Source organism: Triturus cristatus, chromosome 10 (assembly GCF_964204655.1).
Source record: "Triturus cristatus chromosome 10, aTriCri1.1, whole genome shotgun sequence".
Taxonomy (NCBI): domain Eukaryota; kingdom Metazoa; phylum Chordata; class Amphibia; order Caudata; family Salamandridae; genus Triturus; species Triturus cristatus.
In genome coordinates this window covers 918,352,669-918,379,731 of record NC_140593.1, presented here as the reverse complement: position 1 = coordinate 918,379,731, position 27,063 = coordinate 918,352,669, and the positions used below count along the sequence as shown (strand labels likewise).

The following is a 27,063-nucleotide window of genomic DNA, read 5'->3' as shown; positions in this document are numbered from 1 at the left end:
CAAGTCTTCTTAAGTGCCCCAAGCAGGATAACATAACCATGGGGTCAATATTATGGAATCATATAGGCCAAGGAACTAAAGAGCTATAAATGCATGGTGAAGAAGAGAAGCTTCAAACATTTTTGCATAAATCTTATTTGTAGGTGTTCTGTTTATCTGCGTAGAAATAAAACCCTATTTGTCTTTAAATGTTGTAACACCTACTGGATATTGATGTTATTGCATACTGTTAGACTTGGCATCCTTGATGTGGTTTCCACTAAACTTTTGCCTCTACCTCCGGCATGTTTGACTGTGTGATGAGTTTTGTTTTTGCTGGCTTAGATGCCAATCAGTGTCAAAGTGCAAGTGCTCCCTGTGTAAATTTTAATTATGATTGCCTCTCCATGATTGACATTTTTGATTTACTGGTAAGTCCATAGTAAAATGCAGTGAGTGTGCCAGGGCCTGTAAATTAAACGCTACTAGTTGGCTTACAGCAATGGTTGTGCCACCCACATGAGAAGCCCTGTAAATGTGTCTGAGACCTACCACTGTAGTGTCCGCGCACGCAGTTTGGAACTGCTCTGTTGACCTGGCAAGTGCACACACTTGCCAAGCTCTAACCTTCCCTTTTCTTACATGTAAGGCACCCCTCAGGTAGGCCCAAGGTATCCCCATGGGCAGGAAGCAGTGTATGTTAAAGGTAGAATATGCACTGGCGAGTTTTACAAGTCCTGATAGTGAAATGCTGTTTATTTAGTTTTTCATGATTGAAAGGCTGTCTGTCGCATAGGTTAACATGGGAGCTGCACTGTAACATCTTACAAGTCTAACTTTCCATTGGGACAAGTTAGAGAAATTGAGTTTGGGCTCTCTGGACTCAGAATTTAATAACACATATTTTAGTAAAGGTGGTTTTTAAATTGTGTGTTGGAAAATGTCACTTGTAGAAAGAGGACATTTTCTTGTTTAACCATTCTGTGTGCCCTGCCTGTTTGTGTATTCAATGTCTGGTTTTGAAGTGACAAGAGATGGGGATGTGCAATCACTCTAGACAGTCACAAGGGGGGTTGAGGTGTGTCCTGCCTTTCCGGGGTGACTCATAGCTGGGCTGAATAGACCTGGTTTAGAGCAGTGGCAGGAGTTTCACTAGCTCCTGAATAGGCTGTGTCTCCTTTGCATAATGCTGTCTCCACCTCCTGTAGTGAAGCTGGGCCTGAGAGGGCAGAATTGGTTTGGACTGGGCTCAGAGACCCTTGCCCCAAAGAGAACAAAGAGAAAAAGGGGTATACGTATTGGACCTTAAACCCCAGTGAATTAGATCACTTCTGGACTCAAGAGGAACCTCTGCCAAGGAGAAGAACCAGAGCACTGCAAGGAGTACTACCCCTTTTCTCTGTGTGATTTGATGGGTTGTCCTGCATTTGCTGCTTTGGCCAAGGAGAGGACAAAGACTGAAACTTTGCTGTGAACCTGCTTGAAGAAGACTCTCCAAGGGGTTGTGCGTGCTTCCCTCCTGTTCTGAATTCTCAGGGCCACAAAGACTTTGCCTGCACCCACTGACCTGCACCTGTAATCCTCTGTGGACTCCGGTATTCAAAAGGCCGCCAATCCCAGTTCCTGGACCTTAACAATTGTGTGGTTGGTTTTACAAAGCAAGGAGAACAACTCCGACACCGTCAGCGAACTGCACTGAGTTTGGGCGTACAGCTCGTGAAGTGCACGATGCACTGCCCCACCTGAAACGCAGCTCCGACGCCTTTCAACACCTGGCGAAGCCTGCAGTCATCTGCCTTCCCACACCAGCACTCACACTGATGCCATCACCACCAGCACTAGTATCACGTTATCACAGAGCCGATAACTGACGAGGGTGACTTCAAAACTTTTCAATGTCACACCGCCTCACCGGAACCAATTCCTCATCGCTGCTGCCACCTTGCTTCCCTTGTCCTGGATGTGACGCTTTGACTCCTCATGTGCTCGGGGCCTCGGCTGAAGGGGCATTTTCCATATAATTATGGAGTTGCTGAATTTTCCAAATAATCGACCACCTGCTGCATAATTTGCAGATTTCAACAATTTTCAGCACACCTCCATAAACATTTATGAAAATAATGCCACATGTGCTGTCACAGAACTGCAGAATCTTCGAAAAGGTTCCTCATCAATGTATTTAGGTGGTAAACTTGTGCTACTAAAGTTTAGCCTAAGACCATACAGTGGCAATATGTGTAAAAATAACAAAATAGCACAATTATAGAGCACTCACTGGGCCACATTATGCTGCATAATTTGTCTTTGCCTGCCACAAAATTTTGTGGACCCTAATGCTTTAATTCAACACTCCTTTGCAGCATAGTTTCAAAAGCCGGAGGTTAGCTTGGGAAATTGCACCTTAACATACCTTCTATAAATAATGCTTACTCTTGGTTTTTAAGTAAATTGCCCACTTTATGTGAATTCTCAAAGAATTTCAGTAGTACTCCATTGAAGCTTTGACTGGCACAGCATTCCAGGAGTCTTCACATGTGCAAGTATTTACACACTCACTATCAATAAGTGTGGATTTCTACACGGCCAAATATAGCGAACAAGTATATTTGGTTTTGCGACCGAACAACACAGGAAAATACACCGCATGCCTTAAGCACTGAGGGGCATATTATCAAGAAACGGCGTTAAAATTATTGCCGCTTTAGTGGGCGGAAACTGCCGCTAAAGCAGCGATAATGGGCTTGATAATATGCCCTTGAGAACTCCAATAGAAGCCCATGTTCTGGTTTCAACATGGGCTTCTATTGGAATTCTCAAGGGCATATTTTCAAGCCCCTTATCGATGCTTTAGCGGCAGTTTTCTGCCGCTAAAGCGGCGATAATTCTAACGCCGTGCTTGATAATATGCCCCTTATTTTTTACTAAACATTTTTTTACAACGCATATGTTTTTACAAGACATACCATTACCTTTATATATATATATATATATATAAAATAAGTATTTGTGGGGGAGAACCCATATGCCTCCAACATACCTTAAATGCGTGGTAAAGACATGCATTGTAAAAACGTGGTAAATCATGCGTGCTAAAAAATGCGTGGTCAAGGCACAATGTGGTAAAAACCTCGTTGTAAAGGCTGTTTCCCAGCATATTCGCATGTTTTTTGTCTTTATACGGGGAAAATATTTTCCTCATGCAGAAACCCTTTCCCACCCACCTTTTCTAATTTTTCGTCTGTTGTCTCTCCATTCCTCTGCAAGCTATGGTCACTTGAAGGGTGTGATATGATTGTCACTTGTGAGTCTGTGGGTGTTCACCTACTTAAGTAGGCATCCCAGTATTAGAATGCCTCAAACCCGCCTAGTTAGCAGATTTCCTCACTCCTAATATCACAGCATACCAGTATAACACACATATAGGTAAATCCAGTCACAAGTGAAAGTTCCCAGATTTTTTAATAGCGTGAGTTTGCACTCTCACATGAATATATATCCACGCGCATAGGCTCGATTAAGCGTACAAATGGATTTATGTATAGGGCTCTGCGAAAATGCAATTGACATCTTATCTCAGTTTCCCTAAAACCATGGAAACTCGTATTTCTATCAGACATTAAGCACTTTACATTATTCTTTCATTACGTTTGGTATAAGAAATACATATCTGTGCCCATATTTCTCAGGAGAGGAGCCTAACACACTGATTATTTTGTTTCTGTTTCCACAGAGAGGAACGCACTCTGCCAGTGTGGGGACGTTTGCTGGAGAGGTCAGAATATATGATATCTCTTCTGCGTGAGGCGCACAGGCACAGAGCAGATCCCCAGCACCTTCCCATTTAAGTGCTAATCCATAACAATGCCGGGCCCATCTGTTCAAAAATAGCAGAGCAAATGTTTTGGCCTTTTATAGGAGTTCCTCTATTGTTATCCGAGGAATGTGGCAGGCCTGTCGAATGACACATTGTGTGACCTTAGGGGAATGAGCTGAGATAAAGACCTTCTTGGCCAGGGAGACCTGTGCTGCATTTTCTCACTGGGTCCCTCAGTGTCTGCCTCCTCTGAGCCCTCTGTCCCTCCGCCGTCCCTTCCATTTACCAGGACCTGATCTCTGTCACAGCCAAACGCCAACATGCCACCCAAAAAGCCCGAGCCCAAGAAAGAGGACCCCAAGGCAGCACCGAAGCCACAACCACCTCCACCTGAGCCTGAGCCTCCAAAGGAAGTCGCATTTGATCCTTCCAAAATTTCAGTAGGTATCAAAACAACGCTTAGGGCGCTGAAGTACTATCACGGAAAAATGGTTGGTGTTTATGTGTGTTTATTTTTATTTGCCTGAGCGTTCCTCGCGCTTTGCTTTTTTGTGCACATACACGTCATTATTGCTGCCTGTGGGTGTGCGTGGGTCTATGTCTGCGTCCTTATCTGCTTCTCTCTTGGTGTTAGGCTGCCCGTGTCCGTCACTGTCTATGCAGCTGTTTTTGTCTCATCCCTCTCCCCTTCCTGTGTCTATCTGTTTCTGGCTCTGTATCTTTTATGTGTTTGGACCCCTGCGTGAGTCTCTCTGTCTGTCTTTAAGTCTGTGTTTTTGCCTGTGCCTCTTCTTCTGTCCATTCAGGTTGTCCGCTGATAGTCAACATCCACGTCTGTACCTCTATCTGTAGTTATATCTGTCTCTCTTTTTGACTGTTGCTTCATTTGTGTGACTTAAGTCCTTGTCCATGTACGTGTATCTTTCTTCGTATGTGTTCCTGTCTATATCTGCTTCAGTTCTTGACTGTGTTTGTTCGAATCTATGGTGTGTTCCCACTAAAAAAGCAATGTAGAACTGACAAAGTGACATTTACAACATTTCACTACGTCACTCTACGCCTTCACTGTGTCAAAATCCCTACTCCTGCTCAGACCAGGCGTAAGGAATGATGCAGGGCTTTTGTAATGTTGTGGCACATTGCTAGAGTTGCGTCACTTTCATGAGCAACTCCAGTAAATTTCACTTTGTCAGTTCTACATGGCTTTATGAGTGGGGACGCCTAGCCTGCGTGACACTATTCCTGGCACAGGTATAATGTGAGGCAGGGCTTTACAACGTGAAGCATCTCCCTAGATGTGTCACATTGTAAATTGGCGGCATTGTTTACGCCGCCGTTGCGTAAAAAATGTGACACAATGGCGATGCAAGGAGGTGCAAGCAGCTTGTAAATCTGCCCCAAGGTTCCTATTTGTCTAACCTGTGCCCTCCTTCATCGTGAACTGGTTCACTGTGTTATCTTAGTAGATGTCTACTTAATCAGCTTGCCCTTTTTAGAGACTTCTGACATTAAACATACATTTTAATCATGACAGAAGAAAGTGCTTAATTGCTCTCTCTTTAGATAGGATGCTTTTTGGCTTATCCGGACCTAAAATAATTTAGAGCGTTGTTTGAGAGTTCTTACATTGCTCATTTAGCTCTGAAGAAAACCCTTTCGAGGCCTCACTTCCGGTCTTCTGTTGCCAGGCAAGGGCCTGTCAGTTGGAGACCACTTAACTTTTCTATCTTATACAATCAATCAATAAAATGCTCACCTTGGCCACTAAAACTTCTCTTTTTGTATCATATCACATAGTGCCCCACAAAACACCCACACAAATAAACTGCAAAACAACAGACTTAAAATGTGTGCGAACTCGTGTTTAAAGGTTGAAAGCATTCACCTTTGAAAGGCGTTATTGTTGAACCATCCCCAGTAAACAAATAATGAGTAATGTTTTCTTCAGTAGTGGAGAAGGGACAATGGTGTACCAAGAGTCCGTTTGGCACTATTAGAAGGAAAACGGGCCCACTTAACCCGTGTTGGGTAGTTGAAGTTAGTTAAGACTAGGGGGGTGCAAAATGTGAGCAATTTGTTTTCGTGTCATTACGCGAACTTTCAGCAACTCACACGAAATTAAGCCTATTTACACAAAATGCGAATCCGTCATTTCTCACTATATTTTAGCATGAAATGAGTCCTCTTGCCAATTTTTGAGGCAAGACTACAGTTTATGCTAAAAATTGACAACAAAAAAAGCTCACTACGAACAACAGCCACTGGTGTTCTCTTGTTCCTGTATGTTCATGTTAAATTTGACAGCAAAATGTGTGTAATCATGCGAAGTAGCGTAATGACGTCCTTTCAGGAATTTCGGGTAACACGAGTAACTTTAAATTCCCAAATGTAAGTACATTTTGCTGATGTCATTTAAATGTCACCCAGGCCTAGTAAATACAGGTAAATGTATGCCTCCCTATATATTCTGACTATCACATTCTGATTGTCAATATTTTGCCATCAATATTTTGGAAGAATGTTTTATCCTTCCATTTCTGACATACAGTCTTTTGTAGATTACCTGATTCAATATATTTATGACCACACCATCGACTAGAGCGGTTGACATTGAAGCTGGGGAACCGGGTTCGAGTCTCAGCGGGGATGTTAAACATCCTGTGACTCTGGGCAAAACACTTAATCGCCCTGTGCTTAACAAAATGAATTTGTCTGTCTGTGAGACACCTGCTGCCGATGTAAAGAGCTCTAATACCTTTGGGTCGAGTTCGCGCTATATAAACCCCCCCCCCCCCCCGAAAAAAAGTTCCTCTATGGTGTCTGCTTGCTATCTTAGACATTCTTAATCATTTCTGTAACACATAACACATGCGAGATACAGGTGAGGGTGGAATAAAGCAAGATTAGATGGGAGATGGACAGAGAGATACAGGAGAGAGGTATGAATGGAGGGGCAGAAAGCGATATCTAGGAAGGGATCGAGAGAGAGATGGCCTGAGTAGAGAAAAGAGAAATGAAGAAAAATGATGAGGAAGAGGGAGAAGGAGGAACTAAGGCACAATGAATGAATAGGTAGATGACATGGGTAGAGTGGGTGTGCATTGTGGTGTGCATTGAGATGGTGGGAGATATAGCACACACCGCGGTGGGGAAAAAATAGCAATATTCACACAAAGTCTTCAATAAAGCTGCATATGCTCAGCTGGGTGGTGGTGAATGCATGCATAGGAGATTATATTAGGGTGAGTCTATGAGACCTGGTCAAGGGTGCAGAGTACCAGGCAGGAATGCATAAGGGAAAAGAAGTCAGCACAGTGTCTTTCTACAAAAGCAAAGAGAGTCTGTGATAATTATGGAGGGAAAACAGCGGAAGGTAGATATGAAAGATGGAAAAAGTGGGCGGGGTTTAGTTGTACCAGTCCTTATATAGTGAACATGTGGCTTCCAATTGCGGCTATTTTCATCCTGGGTGTAGCCAGTGTTCTCGTCACACAGTAATGCACCTGTCAGTTTGCTTGGTAGATGACTTTGTTCTACCTCCATATTAACTTCTCATCTGTCTGAGAACATCCCGAAAGCTTTTTGTCATGGTTCTTCATTCTTCTTGAGTGCTTTGAGTGATGTGTCTTAATAAAAACTATTTCGAATGGAACTTTAATCATAGTCATCCTCAGATTTTAAAATATCTGTACAGGGTCAAAAAAGCAGAGATGAAGTCATAGAGTGATGGGAGGGATAGTTGGGACCCGGAGGCTGAAGTAGACTATTTCTAGAGTGTGATATAGATTTGTTTGAAAAGGTTTGTCTTCATCCCACTCATAATTCAGAGAAGGTTTGGTGCAGCCCTGATGGGTATAAGTAATATACATGGCCAGATACTGGGTGCATAGACTTAGAATGCCTGGGACCTCATGTTCAAAGCAAGCTGTAACAACAATATGCTATCTGATAGAAATATATGGTCCTAGTTTTTTTTTTAACTCCATCTATGGACACCCTGCATCACCTCAAACACAAACTTGATGAAACTGACTATACCATTCCAGGAAGGGAATACAAGAGCTTATCTCTTTTCGTGTCCTGAATTTGTCAAAATGATTTGCCCTCCATCTAATACTGCTCCGTCCCCCCTGACTGTCAGGAAAAATTGCAAATCCATCTTCTTCTCTCTCTATACCTCTCATCATGTACACAAATCCCCATTCCTGACTATTACAGATCCACTCTTCTATGGGTTCAATTGACTGTTTCTTCTTGTTGTGTTAATCTCCCCCCCCCCCCACCACCAGATTAAATACCTGTTTCTCCATTGTTCTGTACTTTAAATGCCTTGGAAACTACTCCTTGACCTGTGTACCGTGGTCCAACGTCCTCTATGGTTAGATTCATGCTACAAAGATACTTCCAATAGGGAGAACACTCTTTTTTTTTAATGTTGAAGGTAGAGAATGAGGCCTCCATTACAAGTTACCCCGAGTTTTAGCCCTAGTGGGATACAGCTCTGGGCAAACACAAATAGTCCGGTTTGCCAACCTGAAATGACTGCACTTTAAAAGACTGGACTTAAATTTACTGGGCGCAGTTTCGTCTCCGTAAGACTACTTCTGAAGGGGGGAGTCGGGCAGAGGCACAGGCTGGCACCTTGCCTCCCACCACAACCAGCATTTTGGTTGTACAACAGTACAACGCAGGCAAATACATAGCATGCCTTTAGCATAAATTTTTTACCACGCATGTTATTACCACGCATATGCTTTCACAATGCATGCCATTATCACAATGTATTTATGGGGGGGAGAACCTCCACTCCCCCAACTTACCTCAAATGCGTGGTAAAGGTAGGCATTGTAAAGGCATGCACGCGGTAAAAATATGCGTGCTAATATTGCGTGGTAAAGGCACTATGGGGTAAAATCCTCGTTGTAAAGGCTTTTTCCCCAGCATTTCGCGGGCAGATATCTCTTCTCCAAACAGACCACAGTTTGAGATGGCCATAGATGGCATGCCTGCCCCACCCCACTGCCATGACCTGCCCCCACCCCCACCAAATGGCAGTGGTAGACTCCTGAAACTAAGAAAACCTATGTAACAGGAAGCAGTAATATTCAATATTCTGGGTATTTAAGTCCTGATGCTTGTTAACACAAGTGGGGATACCAGATGGAACTGTTATTTACAGACCCCGTACTTGCTCACGGTGCGAAAGTGTAACCTGCAATGAGGCTGCAAGTGGTGACTCTGTGTAGTCATTCTTCTACTCGCTTTATGTGATTTTCTTCAATGCAGACCAACATCTTAAGCGTGCAGTGAAAGATAGAAATTGCCAGAACTAATAGTACCACATACAGCATAAATCAACATAAGTTTATTATGGAAGGATTCCGAAACACATCACAGGATAAGCTGCTAATGAAGCAGGACGTCAAAAACTTGAAGATTGAAAATATCGAAAAATATCGCAAGTAATAGTAAGCATGCCTTTTTATGTACACCCCTACCTTGCTCCCACCAGTTGAAAAATTTAACCGTTGCTGCCCCGCACCCGCGCGCCCCGCTGTCAGAACATCGTCTGGAGACAATTCCCCGTGTCAGAAGGTCCACCGTGTTCAATTAAGTCTCACTGTATACGGGAAATGTGCCAGCAAACCATATGGGCTTGATGGAGGCGCTTAAAGCAGGGCTTTTCCAGGCTACCTCACTTCGCTCTCCATATCAAAGGCTAGAAATGCAGGAAGCTCCGCGCGCCCTGTGAAGTGGTTTACCCAATTACTGCGGGGCGCGCGCGGCGGTCTTCAGGGAGAGGCATGGGGGGATCTGAACGGGCTGCTGCAAATTCATTCCAGGCGCGTGCAGCTCTCAAGATTCCATACCGGTGGGAGACGGCTGTGAAATTGGAGGCTTTGTCAGATTATCGCTTTATAGAGCATATAAATAAAAGAAAAGTCATATCAGCACTTCAAAGTCAAAGTTGTACAAATCCATTGAGGATATACAACAGGGCATTCATCCCCGCAGTTTTAATGGAGACCTCATTGCAAATTACTTGGACTTTTCAATAATACCTTTTCGGGAATAGAAGGAACAATAAGGAAATGTCCTGGGTCCTTTAGGCACTAAAAATAAGCCTGGGCGACGCCATTTTGTGTCATGTGTGTTCCATGTTTTGGGGCTGATGGGTATTTTTTTTACAATGGGGAGCTGTTATAGTGATAGTTTACCATTTTGCCAATGTTATTGTTTTTAAGAGGACCTCTGTTTTATAATTTTTGTCTGTCAATGAGCCGTATTACAGGTTTTGGCTGTAAATAGGAAGCATTTGTTGATGCTTCTAAATGAAGAACAGTGTGTTCGCACTTTTAAGGAAATACACTGTATTATTTAGTGTCATTTCTGCAAGCCATTGTAGATGTGAGAGACATTTCTGTTTAATTCAAGTTTCTTTTATGTATACTCTATGTCACAAGCATCCCACTAGGGCTCCTAATATTTTGAGGCTTTCTTCTATTGCCACTCTTGCTTTATCACTTGGTCGAAATTCAGTGAAGCAAATGAACAAAGAGCCAAGGAAATCGTTTAGTAGTGCCTGAGAGACCACAATGGCGGCCAGCTGGAGCACTCACCTTCATTAGGAAGGAGGAATTTTGTATAAAATAAGCACAACCGGACATAATAGGTAATAGGGTACTCAAAGAAGCATGATAAAATCAAACAAAAACATAAAAATAGAAAGGCGAAAGGAGGAGGCATGTGTAACGCAGAGGGAGGTTCAGAGGATGCAAAGAGATGAGGTTACCTCACTTTTGGGATCTATTAATCCATGGCCATCTTTCATGTGTGAGCAGGAGTATTCTGCACATGAGAAAACCTATTCCCTCTGAGCTATCGGGTACAAACAAACCATGCCTTAAGCCCTGTGGGACCCAATTCTCTACAGATCTCGGCAAGGCAAAAAGACCCAATAGACCTGGACATCTAAAATGCCCCTCTAGGCCCTGGACCCTTGCAAGTGGTGTTGGAGGGACTGTTCCTGCCTTATCCTGAAAGTTGGGACTGAAAAATATGTAATCCGCCCCATGTGTTTGTGTCTGGAGCAGTTTAAATACCAGTATAAACCTTCTTTAAAAATGTAACAGTACCCATAGGGCATAAAAGGGTGCCAAATAATGCACACATGAACAGGGGGCATTTGAGGACAATAAGACACGTGCAGAGTGTGGTCTTACACGCTGGAAGTAAGGAGCACACACATTTTATTAATTCAGTAGATCTAAGCAAAACCTCAGAATATGTTTATAGACATGGCTCCAAGATCTTTACACCCTGCAATAACCAGCCCGAAAAACAAGCTGTTTGCCAAGTAATCCATTTATCATAAACATTGTGTGCATGATATCATTTCGAGAGCCCAAGAAAAACACTGTCCACACCACCAGTCACACCAATCATGCTGTGAATGGGAAATCATACACACACCGCTGAATCAATTTCTTACTGGCACTCCATCAAGGTCTAGAAGCAGAGAAACAACATACAGAGTCCATGTTTTGAATGTTTCTTGAAGATGGTTGAGACATATTGTTTTTCACTATTTAAGACCACCCTCCAACCTTATATCTAATGGTTTGCAAGTCCTTGTAAGGACACAATCATCTGAGAGGTTTAATTAATGCAACTCCTTCATAGATAGGAGCAAGCAACCTCAGGGTCATGCGTGGAAGCCCAGCCAGGCTGTCTCAGCCTTTCATGTTTCATGTCTGGTATGGGTGGGTGGCTTAGTTATGTGGTCCATGTATGGATGTCTCATCAAGAAACATTGCCTGCATGGTAGAGTTAAACATTTCCAGTACTATAAGAGTGATTTACGTTCAGGGATATAAAAAGAAATGCAGTTATGTAGAAAACATCAGTGACTTTTTGTGAATTAATTTGTGTGTCTGGCACATGACTTTGAGAGGCAAGCATGTGCGCTTACGGGAATCAAAACCACGGTTTGTTAAACACGTGCAGATACGCTAAATTCCCTCCACTGGCTGGCAAGTTTATCCAACTGTGTGGCTTTGTAACAGATTTGCCAGGCTGGCTTGGGATCTAAAGGTAGTCCTGCAAAATCCTTTAATACCAGACACGAACTGCACCGGGGGTGCAAGAGCTGTGGGCGCCCACACGCCACCCGTTGCCTGGCATTTACTCCCATTTAAAGTTGAGATGCTTTGGGGTAATGCTGCGCAGGAGTAAGTGGATTTACGAGTATAAGGAGTCCTTTTATGACTAACTTGCACTCATAACTCAGGCCAATTGCACTCTTAACATAGATTTGGAAGTGCAAATATTTTGTGAATCGGACCCTATTTAGGGGCCAATTTACAAGCAGCGCCTTGCGCCCCAGGTGTGTTACTTTTAATATGGGAAAAAGTGAGTACCGGCAGCGCAATGGGCTTGTAAATGAGCCCCTTAGTTTTAGCTTGCAGTTCTGAAAAGAAGTTCATAAAACATTAAAGTATTTCCGGCAGAACTGGGGGTTTCTTATTGGCATAGGTAGGTACCTTTGTCCAAGCAGGGATCCTTGCTTCTAGTCAGAGTAAGGGGGATACACACCTTAGATAACGTCTGCTCACCTCCTTGGTTGCTTGGCACGAACAGACAGGCTTAGCTCAAAGGCAATGTGTTAAGTATTTGTACTCAAAACACACAGTAACACCGTGAAAATACCACATATTGACTAGGGATGGGCGGAATATGCAAAATCCACTTTCGCAAATTATCACGAAAATGTTTAAAATTATCGCAAACAAGCGGAAATATCGCGAAGATGCGGAATTTTTTCCCCGCATGTTCGCGAGATTTTCTGCATGGTTGCGGGTCGCCAACTTACCCATGTGGTTGCTCGCGGGTGCGGCCATCTTGTTTTGAGTTGTCTCGCGGTGTATGATCGTGAAAAGAAAGACGTGATCGCGCGACGCATGACGTCACTGCGGGCGCAAACTGTCGCGAGACAGCGCAAATGGCTAAAAACAATCCAACATCTCATGGAGAACGCGACCGGATCAAGAAAACTTGTCGGCGAATGCAGTGATTCAGGTAAGGCGATCGCGCACGCGCGAGAATGTATTATTTTACATCGCGAGCAAGAAACAAATTATCGCCAAGCTGCGGAAAGAGGAAATTTTGACATTTTTGCGCTCTCCGCGGAACGCGAAAATGTCAAATTATCGCAATTTCCGTGAACGGAACGAAATTTTTGCCCAGGCCTAATATTGACACCACACCAGTTTAGAAAAAAAAATAAGGTATTTTTATCTAAACCAAAATGAAAAAAAATCAAGCATACATTTATCAAAATAGCACTTAAAAACAGTTACTTGCAGAAATAGCATTTGTAGAAACAAATAGCTCCACCTGAGGCAATTATGACGTTGTGACAGTAATAAATCCAAAGTACGGCCCCAACCTGCGAGGTGCACAGTGGCGGGCACTGAGTCACATGGACCCTAAGCAACAATACCTTGGAAAACGAAGTCTATGGACAATGCACAGCATCGTGGAGGTAAGGCCAGTTTCCGGTTGCCATGGGGGAGGCAAGGCATCATGTCCGTGAAGTAGCGACATGTAGTGTCCAGGACAGAGGAAGTCGTCGGCGTCGGCTGTGAGACGTAGGTTCCAATGAGGCGATGCAAAGTCAAAGACTTTGTGAAGTCACCCTCGTCAGATATCGGCACCAAGATAACGGGATGCTGGTGCTGGTGGTGAAGACATCTTTGCAATTTCTGGCGTCGGGGAGGCCGATAACTGCAGGCATTGAGGGGCGTCAGAGCTGTGGTGCCTTCGGAGCGGTGCGTCGGCACCTCACGAGCAGTGCCCCGGACCTCGGTGCAGGTAGCTGTGTTACTGGCAGCAGCGCCAATGGCATCAGAGTTGTTTTTCTTGCTTTCTTTAACTTTCTTCCAGCTCTCAACAGCAGGAACAACATCCAGAAGCCCAAAACTGGAATAGGCAGTTCAGACCTCCTGCAGTGGTGTTCATGGGAGCTGGTGGTGAAGTCTTTGTGTACCTGAGACTTCGGAACAGGAGGCCAGCACACAAAAGCCCTTGGAGATTCTTCTTCAAGCAGGTTCTCAGCAAAGTTCGAGTCTTTGTCCTCTTCCTTGGCAGAAGCAGCCAACCCAACAAAGCACACAGCAAAGGGGCAGTACTCTTCCTTACAGCTCTCCATCTCTTCTCCTTGGTAAAAGGTTCCTCTTGAGTCCAGAAGTGATCTAATTCACTGGGGCTTAAGATCCAATACTTATACCCCAGTTTCTCTTTGTTCTCTTTGTGGCAAGGGTCTCCGAACACAGCCCAAACCAGTTCCGTCCTCACCGGTGCAGCATGACCACAGGGGTGCAGACAGCATTGTGCAAAGGCGACACAGCCGATTCGGGTGCAAGGGAAACTCCTCCCACCACTCTAAACTCAGCCAAGGTCTATTCAGCCCATCCATGAGTGAGCCAGGAAAGAAAGGACACACCTCACTCACCTCCGGGGTGGCTGACAGTGAATGCGCATCCCATGTCACTCCAAAACCAGATAGTCAATACACAAATAGGCACTGGCACACAGAATGGTTAAACACGAAAAGGCCTACTTTCTAAAAGTGCCATTTTCAAAAACATAATTTAAAAAACCTCTTCCTAAAAAGATGTGTTATTACATTCTGAGTTCAGAGACCCTTAACTCCATTTCTCTACGCTTGTAAGATGTTATAAAGCAACTCCGACTCTAGCCTGTGGGACAAATAGCCTTTCAATAGTGAAAAAAGAAATTGGCAGTGTTTCCTATCAGGACATGTGAAACACTCCAGCATATATCCTACCTTTTACATACACTGCACCCTGCCCATAGCGACACCTTGGGCCTACCTGAGGGGTGCCTTACATGTAAGAACAGGGAAGGTGGGGGTCTGGCAAGTGAATGCACTTGCCAGGCTGACATGGCAGTTTAAAACTGCGCGCCGACACTGCAGTGGCAGGTCTGAGATACCTTTATAGGGCTACTCAGGTGGGTGGTACAATCAGTGCTGCAGGATCACTAGTAGCATTTGATTCACAGGCCCTGGCACACACAGTGCACTTTACCAGGGACTTACCAGTAAATCAAATATGCCAATCATGGATAACCAATCAGAATCACAATATACAGAGAGAGCATATACACTTTGGCACTGATTAGCAGTGGTAACGCGCCGAGAGCCCTAAAGCTGAAAGAGACAGGCCATGCAAAATAGGAGGAAGAAGCAAAAGTTTGGTGAATAACCCTACAAAAGGGCCATTTCGAACAATTTCAGATCGTGGCACTGAAACTAGCAGCATTATTTATCCACAGCATCAAATTATATATTTGCCAATAAGAAAAATTGCTTATTGAATAGTTAATGTGGGGTGAATACAACCATGGGGGAGTTAAGGCCCTCTAAGTATACCTCCTAGTGAGATGAAAGTTTACTATGTATTTGCGGTGCTGTAGGAAGGAGGAATCACCTGACCCCACTCAAATATGGATCTGCACGATCTGTTCAAACAAACAACAATGTCCAGAGCACATGCCAAAATACCACCATTAATGCACACATTTGAAACACAGTGGTTGTCTCTTTCTTTTTCTTTCCTTTTTTGACTTCACATGCCCAGCCAACACATGTTTTGACATCAGAAAAGTTCCCCACGGCTTCTTCAGGGCTGTATAACAGCAATGTTTCGTAGCATTTCCAACCTCCAAGCCAGTTATACTTTCGTCCGGACGTTCAATGACCAACTTTCAGTGTCCATCCTCCGTATCTGTTTCCTCTCGGGACATTTCGTTTTCCAACTCCTTTTCATACGTCGAGTCAAATTTAATATCAACCATCCTTCAAATTTTATTCAAACCTGGTAGAGAGTTGGCTTGTGAAGTATAGTGTATCCTGGCTTCGTTGTGCAGAAAAATTGCTTGCCCATCCCTGCAGGCTCTCTATATGACTGTATGAACTAATAATGGCACCCTGTCCAGCACTGCAAGCAGTCTATTCTCCTTCAGACCCAGAACCATTTTCTATACTAGGTCTGCGTTAACCGTTTGGTTATACTGAAATTAAGAATGCGGCAGCGAGACTGCTTCTCAATATACCTAGGAATCAGTCAGCTAGAGCATCCCTTAGAGAGCTACACTGGCTCCCTGTCCATACCATAATCAAATTTAAGTCCCTCTGCCTGGCACATAGAGCCATGTATGGGAGAGGTTCAATCACGTTGCGAACCCTGATCTCCCACTACGCACCTCGCCGCTATCTTGGATCAGTTTCGAATTCCTTGATGAACACCATCAGAATTAAGAGGTCAAGATGGGGTGGAAGATCCTTTTCACATCTGGCACCAAACTCTGGAATAGCATGGACCCAGAGCTTCGATCGATCGAAAACGAACAGTCCTTCAAAAAGAAACTTAAAACCTGGTTGTTCCCCTAACTCTTGTCCCAGATGCTTCATCTACCTGTTATAGTGCTGGGATGCCAGCGGGTAGCCATGCACTTTATAAATCCCTAAACCTAAACCTATTTACATTATATACGTAGTTACAGGAGTTTTTATACAACATTCTTCACTCATTGGTCTTTTGTTGGGTCATAAAAAATGGTTTGGCTACCACAGTATGGGGCAATTGATCAGGCCACTTAAACCAAAGGTTAACTTCAATATAAGTGAAAACATCCTTTGCTAAGGCAAGGAGCACTACAGCATAATAATCCACATTTGTTATAATAATCCACATTTGTAAAGCGCAAACAATCACCCGTATGGGTCTCTAGGCGCTGGGGGCCATCGGGAAGATTAAGCAAGCTATTGCCCAGAGTCACATGGTGCTGGGCTAATCTGCCGCCGGGGATCGAACCCTGATCCCCAGATTCCGGAGTTAGTCACCCTGGCCGCAGCGCCACACCTGTGCCACACAAAATAGTTCCCTTCAGTGCCATGGACTATTATGAGAAATTATGGTTTTGCAGCCAAAAAATTGTTATGCTTTTAGACAATGCTGGTAACAGCTTTTAGACAGTGAGTGCCTGGTAACTTCATCCAACAATAAGATTTTACAAAAACTGTGACAAAATAAGCACTGACAAATCTAAATGGTTGGCAGCCAACACCAGACCTATTGGCTTTGCCTGCGCTTCTCTCCCATGAGGCTTGGCCAGGCCAGTTTTAAATGAACCCAGTCTACCTTTTGAAAAAGGAGGGTTCGATAGATAGCTTAGTCTTTGAGTTCGCATTCATGTTACCTAATGAATCCGCTTCAAATTTCAGTTGTTTTTAAGTCCAGCTTGGCAGACTTATTACACACATGAGAAACGGTGCAAGTAGCAGTAAGCACTCATGTGGGCAAAAGAGTCACAAGTTCAGGCATCGGCATTCCAACTGGAAAAAGCAATCCAGGTTTCTGTTTAAACCATGATGGCATTATTTACAAAAACAAGGTAGGAGTATGTGCAAAACTTTATGTTTGTAATTGCAATTGTATTTATATAGCGCTTATTACCCCTGACGAGGCATTGAAGCACTTTTTGGCAAGTAGCATGCTACTCTGGAAATCAAAGGTGGATTAGTGGTGAATTAATTGAGGGAAATATAAATTGCTATTGAGAGTGGTGGGAGTGGTAAACATGTGAGTCTGTTAGTTAAGGAATCGGATATGGGATGGATAGAGGAGGGAAGAGTTTAGAAAGGATTATTTTGGAGTTCATAGAAGGAAAAGTGGCTGAGGATGAGTCAAAGAGAATGTTAGTTGGATGAATAGGATAAAGGATGGATAGAGTAGGAAAGAGTTTGGAAGGAGTTGTTTGGGAGTTCATAGTAGTAAAATAGGTTTGGGATGAGTCAGAGAGTGGAGGTAGGAAATAGTTTGAAAGAGAAAAGGGATTAGTCATAGAGTGGCAACAGGGAAAATATTTCGTATTCTCGGCCATTTTTTACACGATGCTTGCAAAGCGGCACCATTGCAGCTTTTCAAGCTTTCCTGGGAAAGTCACGTGACCTCTGTGTGCTTGCTATTTACCCTATACAGACTTGTAAATATAATACGTTTCCACATTATGAGACAACAGCACCTTGCTGTAATTTCATGTTTTTCCCCAAGTGAAAATATTTGGAGGAACAAATTTAGGTGTTGTGACTACAGAACGGCTTTGCCCCCGTTTTGTCGCTTGCAAATCTGACCCATGGAATAACATTTGCCCCTATTATAAGTTCAGCTCTTATGCCCCATATCAATCTTTTCCACAATGCAACAGAAAATAACATATGAAATGAAATGAAGAATTAATAGAGCGCTACATATATCCAGAGGTGTCTAGGCGCCACCTTCAGACAGAGAGGACTATATAGAATTGCCAGGGGATTTACAACTGTTTGCCGCACAATATTTTGCTGTTTTGCCGCACAATATTTTGCTTAGCACTCTTTTCTGTTCATGCTATTTTCCTCAGCTAACACCTGAAAGGAACTGTGTGTGTAAAACCACAGAACTGAGTGCAGCTTGTGCCAAGCCCCTGATTGTAAAACCAGTCTGAATGTTCACACCTGGTTTTAGAGTTACCACGACACTCAGAAAGCTGCCAAAAGCCTTATTCAAAATGTATTCGCCACCTGTCTGGTGGATTCATTTGGACTCAGAAATTTGGAAAAAAGGGTCATGACCCATTTCAGTAGTCCTTTTCCAAATGGTTGCAATATTTACACCCATCGTACAGGCATACCTTAGGGATCTATTCTACAATCTGAAAAGAAATATCCATTTAGCAATTGCTGAGGTGTTTCAGAAAACTTACAGTTTATTGAGGGCATGCCAGTTCCATAAATACACCCACTGAGTTTCATCTAACCAAGAAAGGAGAATGCTTCATTTAGAACTTGGGAAAAGCCTTTCTCTCCCAAAATAAGCATCCTGGCATTACCATCATATATTAGCTTTCGCAATATCATCTGAGAGCGAAATCCTAAATGTTAAACATCTGGGAAAATTATGGAAAGCACATGGAGCTCATTTCATACTCAATCCAGCAGCAAGGCACATTGTCAAGATATATAGTAATCACTTCACAGATGTCTCATTCATTTCAAATTGATGGTAATTTTGCCAAGGATCTATCTTAAAAGCATCACGCCCACTTGTATAAAGCAATGCTCTGTCTACGTTGATCATTCAAAATCAAATATAATATTGTCTTATATTGCCTGGGGTATTTAGACAAAATATCGAAAAAATATCGCCATGCCAAAATATTGTGTCCAAAATATTGTGATATGGAAATATCGTCAGCAGGACTATTGTTGTCAAAAATACCAATTTGAAGGTAAGTAATATTGGTTTTCAAAATATCAAAGTTGTTAATATCGCTTGCAAAAATATAGCTGGTTAAAATATCAATTTCTAAATTATTGTTATGAATTTTAGTATATATGTTAAATGTATATGATGTAAATTTTTTGTATAATCATTGTTTATGGTTTTTAATATATTTGTTACATTTTTATTAGTTATTAAAGTTAATGTAATTAATTTTTGTGATTTTAGTGTCATTGGCAGTTGTGGGTTTATAGGGCTATATGGTGGGAGGTAATTTAAATATAATACATCAATGATTATCCTTTATTTAATTGATATTTAATTATTGAAATTGTGAAAATTGTGCTAGTAATCATTTTTACTTTTTTTGGTGCAGGTTGTGGGGGTTATAGGGTAAAGGGTGGGAAGTAATTTATTTGTAACTAATTAATACTTAGTTCTAAATTAATAGTAATTAATTGATCATTAATTATGTTAATTGTGTAACTTAGGGGCTGATTTCGATGGAGGTCGGACTTTCGACCGACCGCAATCCTAATAGGGAATGGGACCACCCGACTAGCTGTCGGCGGTCTCACAATAGCAATTACAAGACAACCGCCTTCAAGGAGGTCGCAAAGTGTATCTTTTGTATTGAGGCATGTGCATCGGGCTGCAGCACATGCCGCAGTACAAAAAAAACATTTTTTGGCATATTCCTGCACTATGTGGCAGGCACCATGCGGTGCCTGCCAATTTGTGCAGGGATATGTAGGGGGGACCATGTCGTTGGTCCAGGAGGGAAGGGGACCTGCTACGGGCCCACAAAGCACCTTTCTGCCAGCCTTTTCATGGCGGGTGAACCACCATGAACGACTGTGGAAAGGGACATTGCAATCCTTATGGCAGTGCCTAAGCAGGCACCGCCAGTAGAGTTCCAACTCCCTTCGACGCTCTGATGCATGACGGTCGGTCTCTCCGACCGCCAGACATCTGCCCGCCATCATAATGTGATAGGTGGTAAGCACTATTACAATGTTGGTGGGACTGCCACCAATGGGCTGTTATTCGCAGTCCCACCATCATCGTCATCAGGCCCTAATTGTTTTTTAGGTGTGGGATGTGGAATTTATAGGGGTAAAGGTGGGGAGTAAATACATTTATATTAATTAATAATTTGTTGCTAACTACTATTAATTATTTAATTGATGATTCATTATTTTAATTGTGTAAGTAATTTTTTTAAGTTTAATTTTAGGCGTGGGTTGTGGGGTTTATAGGGGTTAATGTTGGGAAGTTAATTAATTTTAATGAATTCATATTTTGGGGCTTATTACTATGTCAGTTGGACGTACCATAGCGGTCTGAAACCGCCCAACATTAGGTCGGCGGTTCTGACCACAGTATTAGGATCCACCCATCCTATGGGTGGTTTGAAACATCCATTTTTATAATGGCAGCTTGTCTGGGGGGCGGAAAAAGCCCGCAGCACAAGCTTCCATTGTAAAATGGATGTTTTGAAACATTTGTGCACTGAGTGGCAGGCACCACATGGTGCCTGCCACATGGCACATAGATGTTTAGTGGGGCACCCCAGGACCCATAGTGGAGGGCCAGGGGCGAAGGGGGCCCTGCTAGGGGGCCCCTAAAACAATTTCCGACAACCTTTCAATGTCGCAAATGCCAACATGAAATGGCTGTCGGAAAGTGCCATTATAATCCCAACAGCGAAGCCGAGCCTGGCTCTGTCATCCTTAGGGGATTATGGTGGCTACCAATGCTCTGACGAGCTCATTGAGCCCATCGGAAGCGCGTCGAAATCCTCCCACAGGTTTCACTCCGACCACTGTCATCCTAATAGAGCGGTCGGACTGAAACCTATGATGTCAGGCAGAAGGCCTCTGACAGCTGGTCGGAGGCTTTCCGCCCGACATCGTAATAAGGCCCTTTGTTTCTGATGAATATTTTATGATTTTAGATGTTGGTTGTAGGTTTTGTAAGGGTATGAAGTGGGGAGTAAATTCAATTTAAGTAATTAATAATTCATTAATTCTTAAATTAATATTAATTGTTAAATTGATAATTATGTTAATTGATATTGATTTTGTAAATATTTTGCTTTTTAATGTCAACTTTTAAATGCAGGTTGTGAGTTTTGTGGGGTAATAGGGTTTGAATTACCTTAATTAAATATATGTAATAAATATTTTTTAATAAATAATTTCAAAATAAAAATAATTATTTGTATGGAAATTATTTCTGTATTTATTTAAAATAATATTTGTAGGTATTTGTGATATGTATTTGTCATTATAATATGTTTTTTAAATATTAAATATATTTGAAGTTGTTTTTCTACTTATTTATATTTTTCGTACTTTGTGTTCGAAATAATTGTATTTTGTTCAAGATATTTTGTTTGTTTTTTAATGCTGCTCTGACTGGAATGGAAATAGTAAATGTTACCCCTCATCCATCCAACACTTTCTCTACTGTTCTACTGACTGGAGTAGGAATAGTAAATGTTAACCCCCATCAATCCAACACTTTTCCTTCTGTTCCATTGATTGGAGTGAGAATGGTAAAATGTACCCCTCTGCAATCCAACACTTTCCCTACTGTTGTATTGGCTGGAGTGGGAATAGTAAATTTGACCCCTCCGCAATCCAACACTTTCCCTACTGGTTAAAAAAAAGCTATGCTAAAACATGCAATATGAAATTTCAACAAATATCACTGGCTGTAGTTGGATGAAATAATTAGAAAGTTTGTATGGAATAATAAACATCCTAGGGTTAAGATAAATACATTACAATTGGATGTAACATCAGGAGGATTGGCACTCCCACATTTTTCAACTTATTATCAGGCTGCTTTAGTTAATTTACTCTCCCAATTGGGCAAGGAAAATTCAGTTTTTGATAATTTCTTATTGATGCATATGTTGAAGGAAAGTAATATATAGAACTCCCTGTGTTTTTACGACTAGCAAAACTCCCAAAGAAAAAAAGATACAAGGTGATACTCACACTGGCTGAGAGAACTCAGTTATTTTTTAAGTTACGAGATATCCCTACATTCCATGCATATATCCCTATTCAAGAGTGTGTAGTAGGAGGTCTTATATTGTCCAGAGGGCTTGATCAGGTATGGCAAGGGCTGGGTTATTCCCAGCTCGGGGATAATTACAATTATGAAACATTGATTACCTGGGAAACGGTTTGTTTGCAGGCTACTATGTTGACTACTGCTCTCTTTCTGAGTTTTTTACAAATAGCCAATTTTCTTAAAACAAATTATTCAATGCTGGGGAATACGGTACGTCAAATCACTAAGCAGATGGCAAATAAAATGATAGGGGTTGGGTGTTGGTATTGGTTACTTCATCAAAATGCCAATTCTGAAGAGATTATGATGAAAGAGCTCCTAAAAATTTACTCAGAAACGGGCTGTAAGTTTAATACCAAAGAATGGAAACAGCTTAGCGAATTAGCGAATAAAGCACTCAGAGGCGCTAATTACAAAAGGATGAACTTTTTATCCAGATGGTTATTATATTACACACCAGAGATTGTCTAAAATGTTCCGAACCAGCCTGAATCAATGTTTTAGATGTAATAAAGATGGGGATGGTGGATGGCTGCACATATTTTACGAATGTAATAATTTACAGCAATACTGGAAGGGGGTTTTCGACAAAATTTCTCGGATTCTATCATTGGTAATTGAGCCATCAGCCATGCTGGTGCTATTTGGTTCTTCCAGAGAAGTGAAATGCTTTACAAAATATCAACAGAACTTTATTTTAATTGGTATTGCAGTTGCCAGGTCACTTATTATTCAAAATTGGAGAACTAATATACAACCCAGCATTGAGCACTGGTTTAATAAAATGTCCAGGACCTGTAGATTAGAGGAAGCCTACGCTAAACGTATAGAAGCGACTGTAAGATTCAGGGGTATTTGGTGTAATTTCTCTTCTAATGAGGCTGCTGATGGAAACTGATCATAAGACTTGGGTCCTAATGGCCCCTATTAGCACACTGCACTTTAAAAGAATAGATGTCATTGACGTATTCGTTAAAATTAGTTTCTGTGTTTTTTCCTGCACGTTGCAATTTATATTTTATAATTTGTTAAATGGTTAAAAATACATCAGCAGTGATATACACATATGCACTTTATATAAGAATGTCATCTACTGTGATTTCCTATTTTAGATCTGATAGTATGGAATGGATAAAAACATTTTTTAGGGAATTTGTATTTGCGATTAGCCATCTTATAACTGGGGACTACTAAAAAATATGTTCTATATTCGATAGAGAAGATTCATCATGTATCTATTATGGATTGGATTTTATAACTGTAGTTAACTATGATCTGTCAATTGCTTGTTTTGCTGTAGTTCTGTAAACTCTTTATAACCTACGCTTTTTTAGATGTTATTAGGATTGTTTTATCTTTCCTGTTCTAATAAAAATTTCTAAAAAAAATAAATTTGCTGGCTGTGGAATTTGGATATTTCTTGAACATTTCTGGCATAAATAAAATTTTACCTTGGCCTAAATCCTAATCTGGAATTGGAAGTGACTCCAGTTACCTGCCGAATTGAGATTCATGATGAGTCACCAAAATGAGTACACTGGTTTTAATAAATATATTTGATGTTCTATTATTTACCTCCGCATTGGCCACAAAGATCCAGCATAGAATAATGATATTGTATGGGAGCATCTCTTAGTACATTAACTGCTTAGATCTAATTGAAGCAATTCAGACTAACTAACTTTTATTATCCACTGGACAATTAAATGTCACACTAATAAACCCTTGAAAGGATCCCATATTTAAGAGTAAGTTCTGATTTAAAGTTTAGCCATCAGCGTAGGCAGTTAAGTCAAATACATTTTCAATTTGGTCACTGGCGGTCCTTACAACGTACTGCGAAACGACTATTTGTGTTCTGAAAACACACAAATTGTAGAGCAGAAATAATCCCAGGACAGTCAGAATTTTTCTTGTACAAATCCTTAGCTCATTCTCACTTTTTTAAGCCTTTTTACCACCCACCCATGCATGCAAAAATAGTTGCTGTCTTGTTTACAATTGGAGAAATTTAGCTGTCTTGGAATCAAGTACTATGACCTTGAAAGTGCTTTAAAGGAGGTGTCAGTTACGCAAGTACTAATGAGTAATTGATGCATTTGGGCTTTGATATGAATTGTCCTTCTGGACAACTTATATTTCAAACGTCTTTCTAATAATAGAACTAGACACCTTGGCAGGTACATTCGACAAGTGCCTTTTTACTCAGGCAATTGTCGCATTGTGGGGCAGATTTACAAGGTCTGGCGCATCTCTGCAAATCAGCAGGGATGCGCCAGAACACTTGCGACCCGCAAAACCACCCGTGCGCCACCACTGATGCGCCGCATTTACAATGCAGCGCGCCTTGGCATATGGATGGGCAGATGCGTGTCGCATCCCCCTGCAGAAATGCGGTGCATTACTGGAGTCGCGTCGCAAGCGTGATGCGACTCCAGCAAGGCTCCGGGGTGCCCTATGGCTAACATGCTGCGTCAATCCTTACGCCTGCTTCAAGCAGGCGCAGGGTTTTGACGCAGCATGGCCGTAAAAGTGACTCAGTGAAATCTTGTAGATTTCACTGCGTCACTTTTACGAGGCGTACCTGCGAGGGAACGCCCACCCTGCGCTGGAACGCCCACATGAAACCTGACGCAGGTTTCATTTGGCGCAGGGGTTTACAACGTGACGCATCTCCCTAGATGCGTCACGTTGTAAATACAGCGCAACATGGTGCATGATTTACGCCGCCGCTGTGTCACAGAAGTAACGCAACGGCGGCGTAAATGTGTCGCAAGGGGCTTGTAAATCTGCCTCTGTGTGTTTACAGACTAAGGTGGGATTGAACCCCGCGTGTTTCTTTGCAGGTTTGTCCCACTTTTAGTTCGTCCTTTGTCTAGTAAGCAGTTAGGACACCACTGGCCATATTACAGAAAGCGGCGAACGGGTGCAACGGGCATTCGCAGTGACCTTGTTCACAGTGGTTGAGACTGTGCATTTTGGATTCAGGAGGTGTTTTCCTTTTAGTGGTCTGTGGAGCCATTTCCCAGCAAGTTTCCCCTCAAGAGACTGACCTCCTTTTCCACCATCCCCTGCAGTATTTGGCAAACACTGCACCTAACCATGTCTCTCACAGCCTTTGAGGTTCCCATATTTCTTGTATTTTCAACATCTGAATAAACATAATAGAATATGGGGGAAGTCAGCCTCAAATGGGCGGCTTGGGAAATGAGGATCATATTGCTGGAACATATATTCACTTTTAGCCAATTTGTACATTGTTGGCATTTTTGGGGCTTTGCGCGACACCACCCGCAGTCTACAAACCTTTTACTATTGTACTGCTGATGTAGCATGTTCTTTTTCGGTATGGGAAACTATTACATGCGTTGAGAGGAAGGCACATAAAAACGGCCTAACAAGCACATAATCTATATTTTTATGTTTGAGATTAACTTTTCTCTCAATTGTTTAGAAAGCAGAACATGTCATTCCCAGTGAACCTCGCCAGTGAACTATGTTTATGGCTATTTATAGTTTTCATATATTTCAGTGTGCAAGATACAGATGGAAAAATTAACAACATTCTGAACTTTTGCAGTAAACTTTCACTTGGCCCCAGTGAGTACTTAAATATGCCAGATGTGCTTATGCGGCAGTTTATGATATAAGTGCATATGCTTTCGGATTTATTAAACATTGCATACTTGGTGTCTGTGGCAGCGACACCCTTTAAACTGTTGGAGGAGCAGCTGAATCAATATTTCATTAATAAATACAGATGTGTATGTCACCGCTTGACCTTCAATTGATGGTCGTACCTTACCTGCTTTTAAAGGTCTAAAGTGTCCCCTTAGGACTGTAGTCAATTTACCTGCTCGAAGTGCCCATGTTTTATATGATTCTTATTGCTCAAAGACTTGACCATTAGTGACCTTTTGAAAAGAAAAAAAGATCTGTGTCCTTTGCATTATTAAACAGACCATTATCATAATATATCGCACGTGGCGCCATAGCAAGCTAGACATATGTCATAGTTTGCACATTACCGTGATTGGTGCTCTTTTTAGGCTCATAGAGGTGACATCTGCCGAGATCTGAAGGTCACAATTTATTTTCTTCACAACGAAAATCCAAACTTAAATGTTTTCGAGGTTGGCAAATTGACTACTGCTACACTTGATAAAGCAGCACTTGCTATTTACAGCGCTTAGAAGCAGGACAAATGTGGGATGAGGCACCATATGAAAATGAAATTGTTAGTTAGTTAGACAGTTGTGCACTACCCTGTGGGACTTGTACTTCTGCTTTCACAATTTTATATGTGAGCCAAAAAAACATAGTTAACTGAGTTTTGTTTGCTACCAATTCTGGAACGACGGAAGCCATCACACCAGATGTAGAGGCCACATGATACCTATAATAAAAAAAAACATATATAGGAACAAAATAAACTTGCACTAAGATAGAAGGGCCATTATTGATAACATCAAGCTTGGAAACACGACCTTCATACACTGAAACATTTAGACAGGACAAGTTTATCATATCTTAAGGTGATCCAATTTGTATAGTTATGATAAAAGATTTGATCTTGTGATTCATTTGCTCAGTTACCTCTGAGAGATCTGGGTATGTTTCACCTTCAGCTCTTGACCACAGATGAAAAGTGTGTGATTCTCATGAAACCACTTTAGTTCTCCATGGCTCTGCTAGAAATGGGGGTCTCTAGTGGTATGCACCCTGTATAAGTAGGAACCCTTCCTTCTAGTCACAGTAAGAGAATTACACAGAAAAGATAACCTCTTGCTCACCTACTTGGTAGCTTGGCATGAGCAGTTAGGCTTATCTCAGAGG

General features: G+C 42.0%; 1 protein-coding gene across 1 annotated transcript in view; it reads left to right on the top strand.

Moving 5' to 3' along the window:
• The first annotated feature begins 4,001 nt into the window (after positions 1 to 4,001).
• The window catches only part of LOC146796256 (myosin light chain 1, cardiac muscle-like), a 164,380-nt gene continuing 141,318 nt past the window's right edge, over positions 4,002 to 27,063 (top strand). Inside the window, exon 1 of the mRNA XM_085628748.1 lies at positions 4,002 to 4,233. Within this exon, the coding sequence (XP_085484874.1) occupies positions 4,114 to 4,233 (120 nt within the window). The 5' untranslated portion in view covers positions 4,002 to 4,113. The remainder of the gene's footprint in view (positions 4,234 to 27,063) is intronic.